The sequence below is a fragment of the Xyrauchen texanus genome, chromosome 45 (genome assembly GCF_025860055.1).
Source record: "Xyrauchen texanus isolate HMW12.3.18 chromosome 45, RBS_HiC_50CHRs, whole genome shotgun sequence".
Classification (NCBI taxonomy): Eukaryota; Metazoa; Chordata; class Actinopteri; order Cypriniformes; family Catostomidae; genus Xyrauchen; species Xyrauchen texanus.
Window position 1 is genome coordinate 17,511,297 of NC_068320.1, and position 17,123 is coordinate 17,528,419.

Below are 17,123 nucleotides of genomic sequence, written 5' to 3' on the forward strand. Positions count from 1 at the left end.
CAACCGCAGTTTAGTCAACCCTAGATTCTACAGAAGTTACAAGACTAGCCCATAAAACCTGGCTCATTCTTTTTACAATCCTTCCTTAAAGGTTTAGAACCTTTTGGAAGAAGTGAATAGTATCACCATGTGAAAGAAAGATCACGTTTTGTAAGTACTTTTTGATGTTTAGGGAGTAAAGTTGCAGCACTTTGCCAGCCATAATTTTTGATCACGAAAACTTTTCAATCAATATCAGGTTTATTGATCTTTAGTCTCGTCCAACAAGTGGCTGTCTGGAGTTTGCTTTCATATATTGGATTTGAAAAGCTTTAACTGTTCATAGATCTTGACAAGCTCCATGACAACACAATGGAACATTTTATTTGTATAATTCATTAAGTTACATGGATGAAAATATTATTTTGTGTGTCATGTTTATAATGTTACAAGCAGCTTATGCACATAGTTATATGTAAGTATGTAGAATTAGCTACCCTAATGTATCATATCTATATATAATCTATACATTTCAATTTTTCATAGCACAAACAGGATACATATTCAACAAAGTGGTATATTCAACAAGTACTTGTTTGAGAAATATCTCGTTACTAAATAATAGTTTTTTATGAAACAATTATGTTAGTGACAATAATATACATTGCAAAATATTTATTTAATCAGCACTTTTCTCTTGTTTTCCTGTAAAAATAAATACAAAATTTAACATCCAAATATTAAAACTTTTATATTTTTATATATTATATATTTTTTTATTATAATTATTTTTATTAAACATTGGCTCTTGAATTAATGAATTTTTTCTTACCCCACTGGCATTTTTTTTTCTTGCTTTAAGGCTTAGTCTAACAAAATTGAGTGAGATTAACGCTTAAAACAAGAAAAAATATTTGTCAATGGGGTAAGAAAAATTATTCAAAATATATTTTCTCAAAACTGTTAGTACACCCAAAAATGAAAATACTCTCATCATTTACTCACCCTTATGTATAATTGTGAGTGAGTAAATGATTTTTGGGTGTACTATCCCTTTAATATGTTATGCAAATTTGCTTCTCATGTAAATTTGGGTTAGTTATCCAAAAGTTATAGTTATAGCTTTTATTTACTAACTCTTATGTTGTTTCACACCCTCATGAATTAATTTCCTTTTTGAAATTGCATCTTTTTCCACACAATAAAAGTGAATGGTGGTGAATGAGGCTGTCATTCAAAGGATGAAAGAACTTTCATTTTTGGGTGAACTATTCTTTTAAGAATGTGTATATATTTTTACTGGAAAACAAGACAGAAATAATGATTAAAAAAATAATTTTGCAGTGTAGGAAATGACAACAACATGTTTACAAAATAAGCAGGTAAATCAAACAAATCTTTAGCACAAGCCAAACACAGTAATTACCATCCTAAGCTGGATCCCCACACAGAAGTTCTTTGGCTGTACTGTACAATTCACCCAGTGATTCACCCCCACATGTGAAGCTAAACCACAGGGCAACTCACAAACATCTCTGACGTTCACCACACTAGACAAATAACTCTATGACTCATGTAGAACTCACTCCCTACATAGTTAATGCAGGACAGAAGCTCATTGAAGGGGAACTCTGGGAGATATTATATCAAAGGAACTGTGGTAAAATAAGACACTGTGACTGTATTACAAAAACAAGTCTTGCTCTGAGAAAGCAGCAGTCCAGCTTGGGAGTGTCACGTTGGCACTGATTAGGATCGGAAGAAGAGGATCAAAGATTTGTTTCAAGGAAGGAGGTATTGAAAGGGAGGGAGTGGCCAGACACCATTGGCTAAAATGTACAGGTTTAAACCACATAGTTGGTGTCAGAGTGCTGACTGGATTCGGGGGCTTCCTTGGTGTCCTTTACTACTGCAGGCTGTGACTTGTGCTTGGAAGCAGAGGCCCTCTGACTGTTCGAGGTTGCACCACGAAATCCTGGGGAGACAGGAGGGATTCAGCAGTGTGTTGCAAAGTGCAGGACAAGTGTTATAGTTGACAAATGGCCTCTTAGTGACAGAGAGGGTTACATTTCAATAATTTTCAATCATAGTTTGAATGGCACAATTGTGGAATATTTAAAACTGTTAAATACCACTGCTTGATTGTTACATTATTGGTACTTGTATAATAGAGGTAACAACTTTTCACCACGTGAATACAGGATTGAATACTCTAAAATACAGGACCATGAAGACGCCTTCATTTCGGCCAAAATATGGGATGTTCCAGCTAATACAGGACAGTTGGCAACCCTACTGTGATTTATTTGGTTAACCAGTGATTATATGGCACAGTGAATGAATATGCTTGATAGTAGACAGGCATTTACCTCACAAAATTACTGCAGTGGAACCATGGTACAGGGATGGCATCAGATGGTAATACCATGGAACTCAATGGTTACAATATTCATGTACCATGGCACTTACATGGTACTTCAATGTATTTCAAAGAATACCATGGTCATGATGGTATCATGATACATGGCATTGCTGTAGAACCGTGTCCAAAGAAAAAGGTAATACCATGGTGCTCTTTTCTGCTTTTTTCTTTGTGTGATTGCAGATTTAAGAAGCAAGTAAATCCAGGTGGAAACTCTATTTATTACATTTTGATGACAGATTACAAAGACACGTTTTTAGGATTGATGTGCATTGATGAATCATTCACATTTAGACCAGAAACATGTATTAGTTGATTTAATGTTCATTTTAAGCCAGAGAATTGCAAAACATTTTGCCCGTCTGCAGTAAAATGTACACAAATTTGCATAATGTATATTGATGAATGTCCCTGTAGCAGCCAATAATGTAACAACTACTGTTAATGTAATAACTGCCAATAATGTAATACATATTTTTTCTTTTTTCTTTTATTAACACAGCCAATAATGTAACAACTTAATACATTATGGGCAAAAAGTTATTACACTATTGGTTCAGAGATGTTATTACATTACTGGTAAGTTATTACATTAAGAATGTAAAATGTATTACATTAGTGACAACTATTACAATAACGGTAGTTATTACATTATTGGCTGCTACAGTTCCTTCAATAGCATGCAGGCTTTTTTGCATATAAATTATGCAAAAAGTGCAGTTCCTTACTGCTTTCCATCTCAGCTTTTCATCAAAAGAAATACTAAGGATGCACCCACCGATGCAACATTTTTGTTCTGATCTGACATCTGATTATATAGAGCAACATCTGCAGATACCGAATGTTTGGTTGTTCCGCTGCTTTTTATTGCTACCTTGTTTCAAATAAACTTTGAAAGAAATTTAAATAATAACTTTATTCTCTGTCTCTAAATGTCTAACATGTCTCAGATTAGCTAGTCTCAGATATAAACAAAGCACTGAAACAGAAAGCACATTATTTACTCACTTTAGAACCTGGCAAATATCCTCTTGTTAGGTCACATTAAATTGGTAAGTTTTCTTAATTTTTGTAATGTTCTTAACAGACATGAGCTAAATTCTGAATGATGAAACTTGTCCCATTTTAGCGGAAACAGTCTCTGCTTTAGCATTGACAAACTCAGTATATTCCTTGCTGTCTTAAGCTTTAACCTAGTGTGACCCCGCGTACACATGTGTGGACGTTGTATTTTGGCCACGCTATATTCAACTGGCCAATACTGATGATTGGCTGATATTTAGTTGCATCTCTAATAAATACATAAGGCCACAGTGCTTTGGGGTGATGTAAGTTCATGAATACCATGTACAAAAAATCATAGTAATAGTATTTTACTTTTGTTAGTGTGGTAGCAGATTTAACAGCTGGTCACATCTTACAGGAGAATAACTTTTTGCCTTCATATTTGTGAAAATGTCTCCTTATGCTATAGATTTACAGCGGATTACTTGCTCTAATCCATTTCCAGGTGGCAATTAGGAACTGGGCTTTGGAAAAGGGGTTGTTAGCTCTTGTCTTACTCTTATTGCAATGACGTCCATGCCAGCCGTCCCTGCACTGGCACCTGTTGGGCTCTACGCAGGTCCCGTGTGCTCCACAGCTGGGTTCGCAGACAGCTATACACATACACACGTATACACATACACATTCAGCCATACACAGAGACACACTGTTTAGTCTTGGAAACGTATCATGTGCTGTTAAGCAAGCATGGAGCCTGAGTGGAAATTTTAGGGTGCAATCAAGCACTGATACTTCATTTTTACAGAGTGTGTACTGTGCAAAAAGCAAAATTGACTAAAGTGAGCCTTTTGGAACACATGCTTTCAATCAAAAATGCTTTCAAAAATGCTTTCAGTTGTTTTGCCAAGTTGGGCGTGTATACAGTAGCCCCAAAATGTATTTAGACATTTAAGTCACACTTAAAACTGTCTGAATGTCATTGCATTAGGTTCATTTTAGGTTTAAAATGAACCTATCTAATTTATTTCCTTAAATATGTCACTTGGTTTGGTATTTTGTTATATAGACATTTAAATTGTTTTACTGTTGATTAAGTGTCAAGTTTTTGGTACCACTCTAACTATGACAGGATAAATGGGGATAATCTCACCTTTGGAGCACAGATCACCATGGTAACCTTTGCTGCACTTGCATTTGTTCCTACCCATGCATTTGCCTCCATTTCTGCAAGGTTGTCGACATTTACCTGCAATCATACAAAAACAGCCTACCAATTAATAAACTGCAAAATCAGTTCAGATAGGTCACTTTAATCAAGCTTGCAATCAGCTGAAGCTCAGCTGATCACAAAGTCTACCAATACAATTCAGATGCTGTTCAGAGCAGTTTTATTTAAGTCCAACATATTGCCTTAGTTAATTGTCTTTCCATTTCATTGATGCAAACTGCATTTAACACCCTCCTCCATCCCCAGCTCCACCTCTTGCTTTGCAGCTTTGTCTTTAATTTTCTCTATATGTGTGTTGTTCTGTGCTCTAAGATTAATTGACTGCCAGTTTGGAATTCGTATTTGCATGTTTTAATGCACCTTGTACCTAGTATATCAATATAAATGTTTTTTTTTTTTTTGTTTTTTGGCAATTCAAATTCTTCTTTATGGATTTAACCAGTGGAGTCATATGGATTATTTTTATGCTGCATTTATGTGATTTTTGTACCTTCAAAGTTCTGATCACAATTCACTTACATCGAACCTACAGAGATGAGATATTCTTCAAAAAATCTTTGTTTGTGTTTTGCAGAAGAAAGAAATTCAAATACACCTGGCATGGCATGAGGGTGAGTAAATGATGTGAGAATTTTCATCTTTTGGTGAACTATCCCTTTAAACGGATTACTGTGGATGCGGCCTAAGTAGGTTAAATAATATATATATATATATATATATATATATATATATATATATATATATATATATATATATATAGTAAAGGTAATATTATTTGTATTTTTTATTTTTATATATATATATATATTTCAATAGGAGTGAGGAGCTAAAATCTAAAATGCAGGAAGAGGATGTAAAAAAGGTAACATAAATGAAACCTAAAATAAAAAGTAAATTCAATGACAAAGGACAAGGGCATGGGTAGGGTAGACCCTTGTTTCAAAATGCTTACAGATCTAATTACCCCTGCATATTTGATAAAGATCAAGTGAATTTCACAGAGCTCTTTGTTCCTTGACAAATGAACAAAATCCATACCCATGAAATAGACAAAGAGGGGGATGTCTTTACATAACATGACCTCAATGGGATCCCGGATGTTTATGTCACAGACCGTTTTGATAGTGAACATGATACTGCTGTGGATCAGTTGGCAACAACTGGCTTAATGCTGTTAAAATATTACTGAAACATTACTTCAATGTTTTTCTGTTCTCTCCCTTAAGATAAAGCAGTTGAAATATGGTGCTAAGTCACTGCTGAATTTCGATGCTTGAATACTTCCTGTCTGCTGAGGCATGATGAATGAGGAGTCTAGAGTTGCTTAAACATTAGCGAAAAAGACTCGACCCCTAAAGCAAAGGAATTTGATGCTATCCTCACAACAGACATCTGAGGCAAAGCAGTAAGTAGAATTTTAGCTTCAAGGTGAAGCGCCATTTTTCATGTTAAAAACTTTTCCTATTCCAGCTTAATATGCACACAACTAGAAGGAAGATAGGTTGACTTCCCCAAAAAGTGTAAACACTCTGGCTCTGTGACACTTCAAAACATTGCTTTGTTTGTTTGAGTATCCCGACCAGCCCAACATCAACATTGGCTCAACCAATGGCATGAGTTTGGGGTGGGAGTGTTCAAGAAACCTGTTTGAAATTTTCTTGCAATTCCATTTTAAATGAGCACAGAGGGCACAGAGATTACACACTTCACATTTAAAGTTCATGAACTGGCAAAATGTGTTCCTTGAATGCATTGTAGGCCACTTTGTATTAAAAGTGTGTGCCAAAATGCAATACAATTTTATGCTGTTTGTGATAAAATATTTGGCAAAGAAGAAGACAGGCTTGTAGTATCTTATCTAAAATGTTGTACAATAGAGGTACGATAAGTAAAATAATTTCCTCTTAAAAAAAGAACCATGCATGGTTAACCACAACAGTGCTTTAGATTGCATGATGTGAGCTCATGAGGTGGACATCAGTGATTAGGGTAACAACTGCATTACATCCTGTGTTTGCTCATGTAGGCGCCGGCCCATTTAACACTGATGTGAGAACACACTTCACTTAGGAAGTTTGTTTGGGAAACTGCTCTGAGGCCAAACCAAAGAACAACTATCCAGCCTTTCCCTGAATAGAGATGATAATAATAATGATGTTATCACCAGTATGTAGTTACAATTTATTCAGTATTTTTCTTGAAATTCCTCTAACATTTTAAAAGATATTGCACTCGATTCAGTTTTAGCCAGTGAAATATTTTACTGCTGTGCACTACTTCTTATAACTACTGAATATAACATATGTAAATTCACTAAAGAAATGTCCATGTCATTTTAAGATTTAATTCATTTCCATGACTTTTCCAGGTCTGGAAATCACAATTTTAAAATTCCCTTATATTTTGAGGTTATCCAAGACTGTGGGGACCCTGTGGTTTGTTACTGGTGGATTTTGGCATGCTTATTTTGTGCATCAGTTCAATGCAGCATTTTTGTTGTGTTGCAGTATTGATAGTGAAAGCACATTGTGTCTGAACTCACTCAGCTCACAGCGGCTGCCCTCAAAGCCAGCGGCACAGATGCATTTTCCAGGATGGAAACACGTCCCTCCGTTCAAACAGGTGGTGCTGCAGTTAGCTGTTAATACAGCAGAGATAAGGTAAAGTCAATGCATCAAATCCACAAAATATTGTGCTTGTTATATGCATAATACATTAAAGAAAGATTACAAGGAATAAGACATAATAGCAGAGATTTGTAAGAGGAGCAAATTAATTCAGCAGTGAAGTAATGAGTTGAAGAACTGGGGTTTTGCGATTCAAAAACCAACCTTTCTCACAGCTGGGTCCATAGTAGCCGGGAGGACATATACACATGCCTGGACTCATACACAGACCACCATTCAGACATCTAGGGGAGCACAGAGCTAAAAGATGGGGAAAACACATTTCAATCATCTATACCTCTTATTTCTTTTCTTTTTTTGCTAGCATTTGATTAAAAGTTATAGTATAAATCTAAATACATTTGCATGCAATTTAATGTTTAGCAGCTCAGCCTTCATGATAAACTGAAAATTATTAAAAAATATTCTGAAACCTAATATTTCACAACACTCTGGCTGGCACGACAGCAAGGTTTCCACACTTTCTGATCAATTTCCATAACTTTTCCATGACCTTTTCAGTCGCTCGTGATTACTAGATAATAATTTTTAAAACACAATTTAAAGGAATATTCCGGGTTCAATACAAGTTAAGCTCAATCGACAGCATTTGTGTGTATTGTGTATTATCCCTCCTTTTCTTAAAAAAAAAAAAAAAAAAGTGAAAATCTGGGTTCCAGTATTGAAAACATTTTAGCATCTAATGGAAGTCTTTTTTTCTGTAATCCACTCTTTAAAGTTGTAAATAGATGAAAAACATATGTTTGTGCCTCCCAACCTGCTGGGTAATTCATATATGTTTTTCAGACAAGGAAATTCTAGAATACATGTACCATTCTCTCATCTAAACTAGTATATTGCAGGCTTTACCACACTTTGTAATTTGCAAAAGGCATTTTGGGAAGTGATGCCTTGAGGTTTGGTATAATCATCTTCATAATAAACTATATACACTCATTTGTTTCCAAAGGAAGCTTGTCTTTCTGAGAAATGTCTGTCGTGCAGAACACACTTCCATTGAAAATGGCACCCTCCTTTTTTATGAATCTATTTGTGGTTAGAGACTTTTCTACAAAGTTCTACATGCTCACACATGTTGTTTATGGTTTTGTATTATTCAGATCTTTTGAGATATTTTGAAGATGTATTCAGGGAGACAAAACTATTGGTATATTCCGAAATCTGTCAGTAAGTACAAATATTATATGTGCACTTTAGTCACATCCCAAAACATTTTAAATAAATTGTAATGCCAAATCTTTTAAGAATATTTCTGCAACTTTAAGCCATACCATTGGTTCGTATGGGGAACAGACAAAAATGTACAAAAAGCTTTGGCAGAGGTCAAGATTATCACTGAATAATTATTAAAATTTTGGTATTTTCCTAACAAAACCAATCTTATTGCTTCAAATGACTTGAAATATAGCATACAAGTTGTATGGACTATATTTATGTCACTTACATGGTACAGAGCTTGAAAAGCCCTTGGTTGCTATGAACTGTTGTTTTATGGCAAGAGCTGCGGGACAGCTCTTTAAAAGTTTCCATTTTTGTGCTCTACAGTAAAATTTACAGCAAACGGTTTCACAGCAACATGAGGGTGAATAAATAATTACATAATGTTTATTTTTGAATGAACTTCATTAAAAGTTTACTCTTTATTTTTTATTTATTTTTTTTGTATGGTGGAAGGTATTTATAAACGTGGTTACCTTTCTCACAGTGCACGCCATAAAAACCATCCTGACACTCGCAAACTTGCCTCTCATTGCAGTAGCCTCCATTGCGACAACCACCAGGACACTTTGCTTCAGAAAGAGAGAGAGAAAATGGAGAAGTTAAACATGGTAAGAACTCTTTATTTCTTTTTTCATCTCCACCAAACTTTCCATAACTTACTTTCTTCCTATACCACTTCAAGGACAAGTTGAAAAGCCAGTGAATTCAATAACAGCATTTCCTTCAAAAGAACTGACACCAATATACATAAAGAGAAAAAAGAATCTCAAAGGCTTTGAGGTGAAACCACAATGTCAACAACTCAGTCAAACACAATGTGGCCCCAACATGAGCTTGTGATGTTTCATTGTAGTTCACATACTGTTTCTGAAAGGCATGTAATCTAGTCTCATGTGGTTCATTCAATGAAGGAGGTTTTGTAAGGAGGATCGTTCAGAAATAACTTTCAATCTACAACAACAGTCGTTCATGGGGCGACCCTATAGTGACCTGGTTCAGAATAGCAGCCCTCATCTATACACATAAAAAAGACTGGTTATAAACTATGAACACACATAGCACATTCGATCACCTTTCTATGTGGTATAAAACATACAATGGGTCTAAAAGTCTAATACAACATTGAAAATCATTTTCCCCCTTTAAACCTGGAAATGACAATTAAGAAACATACGACATGTTAAGACTTAATTGGATAGTAAGTTCTCTCATCATTTACTCTCCCTCATGCCTTCCCAGATGTGAATGACTTTCTTTTTTTGCAGGACACGAGCAAAGATTTTTAGAATCAAGCTCTGTAGGTCCTCACAACGCAAGTGAATGGGTACAAAACTTTTGGATCTCCAAAAAGCATATAAAAGCAGAGTAGAAGTAATCCATAAGACTCCAGTGGCATCATCCATGTCTTCAGAAGTGATATGAAAGGTGTGGGTGAGAAACAGACCAATATTTAAGTCCTTTTTTACTATAAATTCTCCTCCCTGCCCAGTAGATGGCAATATGCACAAAGAATGTGAAGCTCCAAAAACAAAAGAAGAATGTGAAAGGGAAAGTGGAGATAGTAAAGAGGACTTACATATTGTTCTGTTTCTCACCCACACCCATCATATCACTTCTGAAGACATGGATTAAACAACTGGAGTCTTTTGGATTACTTTTATGCTGCCTTTATGTATTTTTACGACCTTCAAAGTTCTGAAATATTCTTCTAAAAAGATGGGATGGCATGAGGGTGAGTAAATTATGAGAGAATTTTTACTTTTGGGTGAAGTATTAGTTTAAAATGCTAAATTTTGGGGTTACTAATCAAAAGTCCATGCCAGCTCTAGTGCATGCTGTCATTAAATAAATAAATGTTTCACTCAAATAGATATTCTAATAATTTAATTTGTATGGATTTTTTCTTTTTTATGAACTTTTATGAAGAAAAGAATGCAAAATAAAAACATTTTCACTAATGGTCTCAGACCTTTGGAACCTATACTGTAGTAAGCACTAAATTGTGTTCAATACTTTTAATAATAGACACTAATCAGTCCTTCTTAGAGGGTAAACTTGAATCTTTTAAACTATATTAGCTACGTCTTGATGTCATTTTGTCCTGTGGGTGAAATTCAAGCAGCCAGACCAGTTTAAAAAAAAAAACAAATTGTGAGGACTAGTCATTAAAGCACCCTCAGCTGTCACTATAGGAAACACTTTGCTTCCTCCCTGTGGGGTGGCGTCACACAGATGGACCATCTGATCTGTGAAGTCTACACGCCGAATGGAGAGGGGTGGAGAAGGGTGTGTAGCGGAATGCAACACCGTGAGGTCAGTGTGTGTGAGAAGGGGTGGAGGGGGGATCAGAGAAAAACATAACACGCTCATTCTAAAGGGCTGCAGCTGGCAAAATTCACATGACCTAATAAGCCAGTGATGGCTTTAGGCATAAGGTTGAGAATCACCCATACCATGGTCTATCCTTCTCTTTCTCTCACTTTTTACCCACTCTACAAGGTTCGTGCAAGAAAAAGAAAGGAGATCTCTTTAATGTCTCAATTGTTTCTCCTATACAGCAATGAAATTAAAAAGAGAGTGAACGTAGTCTTTTCAAATGGAGACTTCTCTGAATTTTCTCCTGAGAAAAAGACCCCATAAATCACAAAAGTGTCTCCTAAGAAGAGATCTCAACAATGTCTCACAGTGCTTAGATTTGCCAGTATACCAAAGTGCTATCAAAATATAAACTCTGCAAATTCCTCAAAGAATTGTCGTTTTCATTTTGAATCCTCAATTGAATTGTGAAACAATTGTCTTATTATTATTTCACCCGAGGAAATTTAGGAAAAACATATGTGGCAAAGTTTATACTAAAAAGGAACATAAATAAGAACTCTATTGTCTATCAAAGTGTGAAAAAGACGAATCTTCTGGACACTCCTCTGCAAAGTTTCACCATCATCCAATGCATCTGATCCAGTATTTTAGATTCTCTATAATTATAACTTAACATACAAGGTTGGACTTTAAAGTTAGAAAACTCACCTCTTTGGCAAGTCTTGAAGAAGATGGCGTTGTGTGGAGTCCTCAGGATTATGTTTCCACCAGCATTCATCACCAAGATGGTCACCTCAAATGCTGCAACACCATCCTGGTCACCTCGGCATGGGAAGCCCACCTGGACCACTGAGAATACAAGATTGCTTTGGTAAATCAACCTAACAGCAGTTAGATCAGCTCTTATCTGCTGTTAGACCAGAACTGTCTAGGATTCAAATAATCTAAACCCTCTATATGTGATTTTAAAGGCATGGCTCACCCAATTTCTTTCTTCCATGGAGCACAAAAGGAGATGTTTAGCAGAATGTTCCATTCACTTTCAATGCATCTTTTTCCATACAAAGAAGGTGAGTAGTGACTGAGGCTAACATATTCCGTTTAGCATCCCCTTTTGTGTTCCACGGAAGAGAGAAAGTCTGGGTTTAGGACAATAAGGGGTGGGGGGTGTTAAAGTCATAACATTAGTAAATTAAATGAAAGAATAAAAGTGCACCAGATGCTTTGTGCGGCACAGAGCCTAACAGAGGAACATTGACAGTGGGGTCATCCATTATGTCCTTGTCCAATGAACGCAGTGTCTGAAACTCATAGAAGAACTCTGCCTGAGGAAAAAAGAAAAATAGGTAAACTTCCACTAACATTCTCTTTTATTAACCTTTTCAACTGTAAAACAGGGCAATGACAGAAATGTGAGTTTGCATAGGATTATGCAGCATAAATCCTTTCATGATAGGAGCACATACATCTGTAAAGAGTAAAGAAAGTTTTCTGGTAGCTTACGTTTGCAAGGCAATCAATTTCCTCCAAAAGAACCGCAGCTTCCCTCTAATGACCTCAGCCCTTTGAGAATTACACACTTGTGAGGACAGCCGTGATGGCAAGGCCAAACACACGCCGCACACACACAAAACAACTGTCCCAAAAGGAGATGAAAGCAAGGGAGACAGCTTTTTTTAACCTCTTTTTTTTCTGTAGATTTCTGAGTGTAAAAGCATGGCAGCGTTTGATGAAGGGAAAAGTACACAAGCTGTGTGGAGAGCTTAGCTAATCCTGCAGCTGAATGGTAATAACCAACACAGATAACTCTCGCCGCCAGCCTTTTAAGCTGGAGACCTTTGTTCTAGAGCCTCGGCGGCTGTCTTTGAAGAGAAGACTAACAGGGCCCAGGATGGAGTGGGCCCTCTCTTTCTCTCTGTATCCCTCCCCTTGCTCTTTTAATTTCTCTCTCTTGCTCCTCTTTCGTCAAGTCCACATGCCATTCATTGATTATGATCCTGGTGTGCATAGATGCTCATAGATCATTTGTCCCAGTGTGCATACATCATCTGCGAGAAGAGATTCCTGTTCATTCCCCGAACAATAATTTTTAAAGAGTTTTTAACATCATAAATTTACAGTCAGATATTCAGATGCATGTACACTGGTGGCCAAAAGTTTGGAATAATGTACAGATTTTGCTCTTATGGAAATAAATTGGTACTTTACACAAAAGTGGCATTCAACTGATCACAATGTGTAATCAGGACAATAATAATGTGAAAAATTACGATTACAAATCGAAAATCTAAAAATCTCCACTTGCAGCAATGACAGCTTTACAGATCTTTAGCATTCTAGCTGTCAGTTTGTCCAGATACTTAGGTTACATTTCACTCCACACTTCCTGCAGCTCTTCTGATAGATGTGACTGTCTTGTCGGGCTTCTCACACACCTTACAGTCTAGCTGATCCCACAAATGCTCAATGGGGTTAAGATCCATAACACTCTTTTCCAATTATTTGTTGTTCAATGTCTGTGTTTCTTTGCCCACTCTAACCTTTTCTTTTTGTTTCTCTGTTTCAAAAGTGTCTCTTTCTTTGCAATTCTTCACATAAGGCCTGCACCCCTGAGTCTTCTCTTTACTGTTGTACATAAAACTGCTGTTGGACAGGTAGAATTCAATGAAACTGTCAGCTGTGGACATGTAAGGTGTCTATTTCTCAAACTAGAGTCTCTGATGTACTTATCCTCTTGTTTAGTTGTACATCTGGGCCTTTCACATCTCTTTCTGTCCTTGTTAGAGCCAGTTGTCCTTTGTCTTTGAAGACTGTAGTGTACAACTTTATATGACATCTTCTGTTTTTTGGCAATTTCAAGCATTGTATAGCCTTCATTCCTCAAAACAATGATTGACTGATGAGTTTCTAGAGAAAGCTGTTTCTTTTTTTGCCATTTTTTACCTAATATTGACCTTAAGCCATGCCAGTCTATTGCATACTGTGGCAACTCAAAAACAAACACAAAGACAATGTTAAGCTTCATCCAAAATAAACAAACCAAATAGCTTTCAACTGTGTTTGATATAATGGTTAGTGATTTTGTAGTACCAAATTAGCAATTGAGCATAATTACTAAAGGATAAGGTTTTGGAGTGATGGCTGCTGGAAATGGGGCCTGTCTAGATTTGATCAAAAATGATTTTTTTTTTTAAATATGTTGCTGTACTGGGCTAAAGCACATAACTGATCATCAGAAGGTTGCTGGTTCAATCCCCACAGCCACCACCATTGTGTCCTTGAGCAAGACACTTAATCCAGGTTGCTCCGGGGGAATTGTCCCTGTAATAAGTGCATTGTAAATCGCTTTGGATAAAAGCGTCTGCCAAATGCATAAATGTAAATGCTGTTTTTTTACATCAGTAATGTCCTGACTATACTTTGTGATCAGTTGAATGCCACTTTGGTGAATTAAAATACCAATTTCCTTCAGAAACAGCTAAATCTGTACATTATTCCAAACTTTTGGCCACCAGTGTACATGATGGTATTATGAAGGTGAGAATGTTTTTATTACCATAGGCAGTTTAATATACAATATATTTGCACTTAATTGTACACAATACATTTTAAGCTTGCATGTTGGCTCCTCAGATTTAAAAACAAATACAAAGGGAACCTTCCATAGTTGCACTCATGTTAGCACAACATTTTTTAGCTTTCATAATCTTTTGAGGTGTTTTAATTGCCACATTTGCATTATCTTCTCATTTTTGTGGACTAATATCTACAATTTATGGTTTTCGGAACATGTGTTATGTGTAAATAAACTGTTAAAATAAAATGTATAAAAGAACGTTGTTATATCGCTGGCTCACTCAAGTGGGTTGCTATCATATTGCAACAACATATTACAACTCAATCAGATATTAAACAATATAATAGAATACATTTAAAGATATAAGAAGTTGTATACCAAGGTATTGTGAAAGTTGTTCCTCGTGATGTGGAAACAGGGAAATAGGAAAAATGGTTTGTCACAGTTTCTGCCAAAACCATAACGAATAATAAAGCGAATAAACAAGCAATAAAAACGCAACAAAGTGATTCCATATGGAACTTTCCCCTTCACAATAAAGCGCGGGTTCTAGCACGCGCGTGTTTTCAGTGTACAGATGTTTGGCACATGCGTGAGGGGGCGCGCTCACGCGGCGGTCTCGCGCTTTGATCCGTATTGCCTGCCAAGCTTTACAACACCAAGGTGCAAAATACTGCAAGAAATAGAAATACAATTTTTCAGAAGAGGACAAACGAAACCGTGACGGTGATTATTAGGTCATGTTTCGACAAAAACGTCGTTTTACACCACGAGCTTAATGAGCTGTTGCAGAGACCATTATTTGGAGTTCGTTGAATAAATTATAAATGTATGTTCAGAACTTCGTATGAATTTCAATGTTATCTACCTGATAAATCACAAACATTTTCATTATAGGGTACAAATAAATATTACATCTTGTAGATGTTCACATCCTAGTTGGTATTGTTCCCCAGCAAACAACGTTTCCCTAACGTTAATGAATTGTTCAGATGTGGTTATTAACTAACGTTCTAGAAACGTTCTTTTCAGGTTTTATTTTAATAGCCATAAACGTACCTTCCCAGAACGTTGCAGGAAGGGTTTTGTGTGATATACCTAATAATAATTTATAAAGAACCTTATCTATTGGTTTTATATTGCGGAATCAATTTTTTCCTTTATTTTTCATCAGTTTATAGGCCTATATCATAATTTTTTCAGAATTTCATAATTTTATGGTCATATTTGTATGTTTAATAAACGTTGCAAAGAGATGTTTGATGAACAACAATGACTGACAAAATGTAGTAGGCTTCAGCATTTCATAACATTTTCAGCTTCATAAAAGTATTGCAAATGTACCATTTTAGTGGTTCATTCGAATGGTTTAAAATGGATATTATAACTTGACATTTTGCAGGCAAGCATCCATTGATATATCCCTTGTTATCACAAGCAAAGAGCGTGCAAACTCAAGAATACAAACCTTGACAAGCATTGCAATTTGCAGAATGAAGTTGAACAGTACCTGATCAGTGGCTTGCCAGGTGAAGTTCACGTGGTGGATATTGACAGGTATTGCTGGCATCCGCTGCTGTGCTTTCCTGAAGTCGTCTGTGAATGGGGCCATTTTCCCCTCTGAGACTATTAAAATATCTTCCTCAAAACCTGTTGGATAAAACATTGAGCATTCACAATCCTGTCAAATTTGGAAAATAACTTTGATTCAAGTATTCTGAAATGTGATAGCTCCGTTTAGAATTGAACCATTTGCATAAATCACGCCAAACACTAGCCTATTACCAATTAATATTCTTGCTTGATTGGCATCAATCCACATGTACATGCTTCCTTGCTCTGGGACAGCTTCGATTAACAGACCCCCTAAAAGTAAAAGAATGCACGTTTTAAGGTGCAGTTGAACAGCAGAGCCATTCCTGAAAGCCATGCCTCGATTTATCAAAGTGAATTGTCCGGTTCCCCTCTTGTTCAAATCCCGTTCACTAAATGCGTCTCAAGCGAGTCTGGAATTGACAGAATGATTCGCGCGGACTGTTCCGCGAGCTACTTGTACACCGCAGGATTTGCAATTCTTTAATCTCTCCACGAGGTGGCGAGATATAACATAACAAAGAGGCGCCCCTAATCTTAGATTTCAGATTTTATATTTTGAAATCTAAAAAAATGATAGCTAATTAAAATAATTTCTTCCATCCGCTTTAATGGGTGTTTTGAGTCAGCCTAATGTCCGAATGGCAAGACATTATTATTTATATTATAAGAAATATCATATAATTTATTTATTTTCTACTTAACTAGTAATATATTTGTTGCTTTTACACCGACGGCTCCCTCTTGGTTTGATTTAATTTAAATATAACTTTTTTTTTCATCTTGTAGTAATTTTATTTGCATTTATATGACTAGAAGAATACATTAAAAAAATAAAAAACATCAGTGATAAAGTATCAAAAGTCAAATATAATATAAAATAGTTTTACATAAATTCGACAACAAGTTGATATTTAAATATTTGTATAACATTTATTGTTCAGTTTTTGATTTTCTGAAAGTTTCCCAAACATTAACATTATGCATTTTTTTATTATTATTACAGATATTACAATTTTATTTATAAATATATGTATACAATTTATTTTAAGACACGAAAAAATTACAAGAAAATAATAAAAGAAAGACAGA

At 35.7% G+C, this 17,123-nt stretch overlaps 1 protein-coding gene across 1 annotated transcript; it reads right to left on the bottom strand.

The window, feature by feature from the left end:
• Window positions 1-241: 241 nt before the first annotated feature.
• Window positions 242-16,449, bottom strand: wif1 (wnt inhibitory factor 1). The gene is made up of 10 exons (XM_052118681.1): window positions 16,224-16,449; window positions 15,949-16,088; window positions 12,078-12,186; window positions 11,570-11,710; window positions 9,016-9,111; window positions 7,466-7,561; window positions 7,177-7,272; window positions 4,557-4,652; window positions 3,964-4,059; window positions 242-1,954 (listed from the first exon to the last, which is right to left on the bottom strand). The coding sequence occupies exons 1-10, from the start codon at window positions 16,366-16,368 to the stop codon at window positions 1,824-1,826; spliced, it is 1,146 nt and encodes a 381-aa protein (XP_051974641.1). The 5' UTR covers window positions 16,369-16,449; the 3' UTR covers window positions 242-1,823.
• Between the last annotated feature and the right edge of the window lie 674 nt (window positions 16,450-17,123).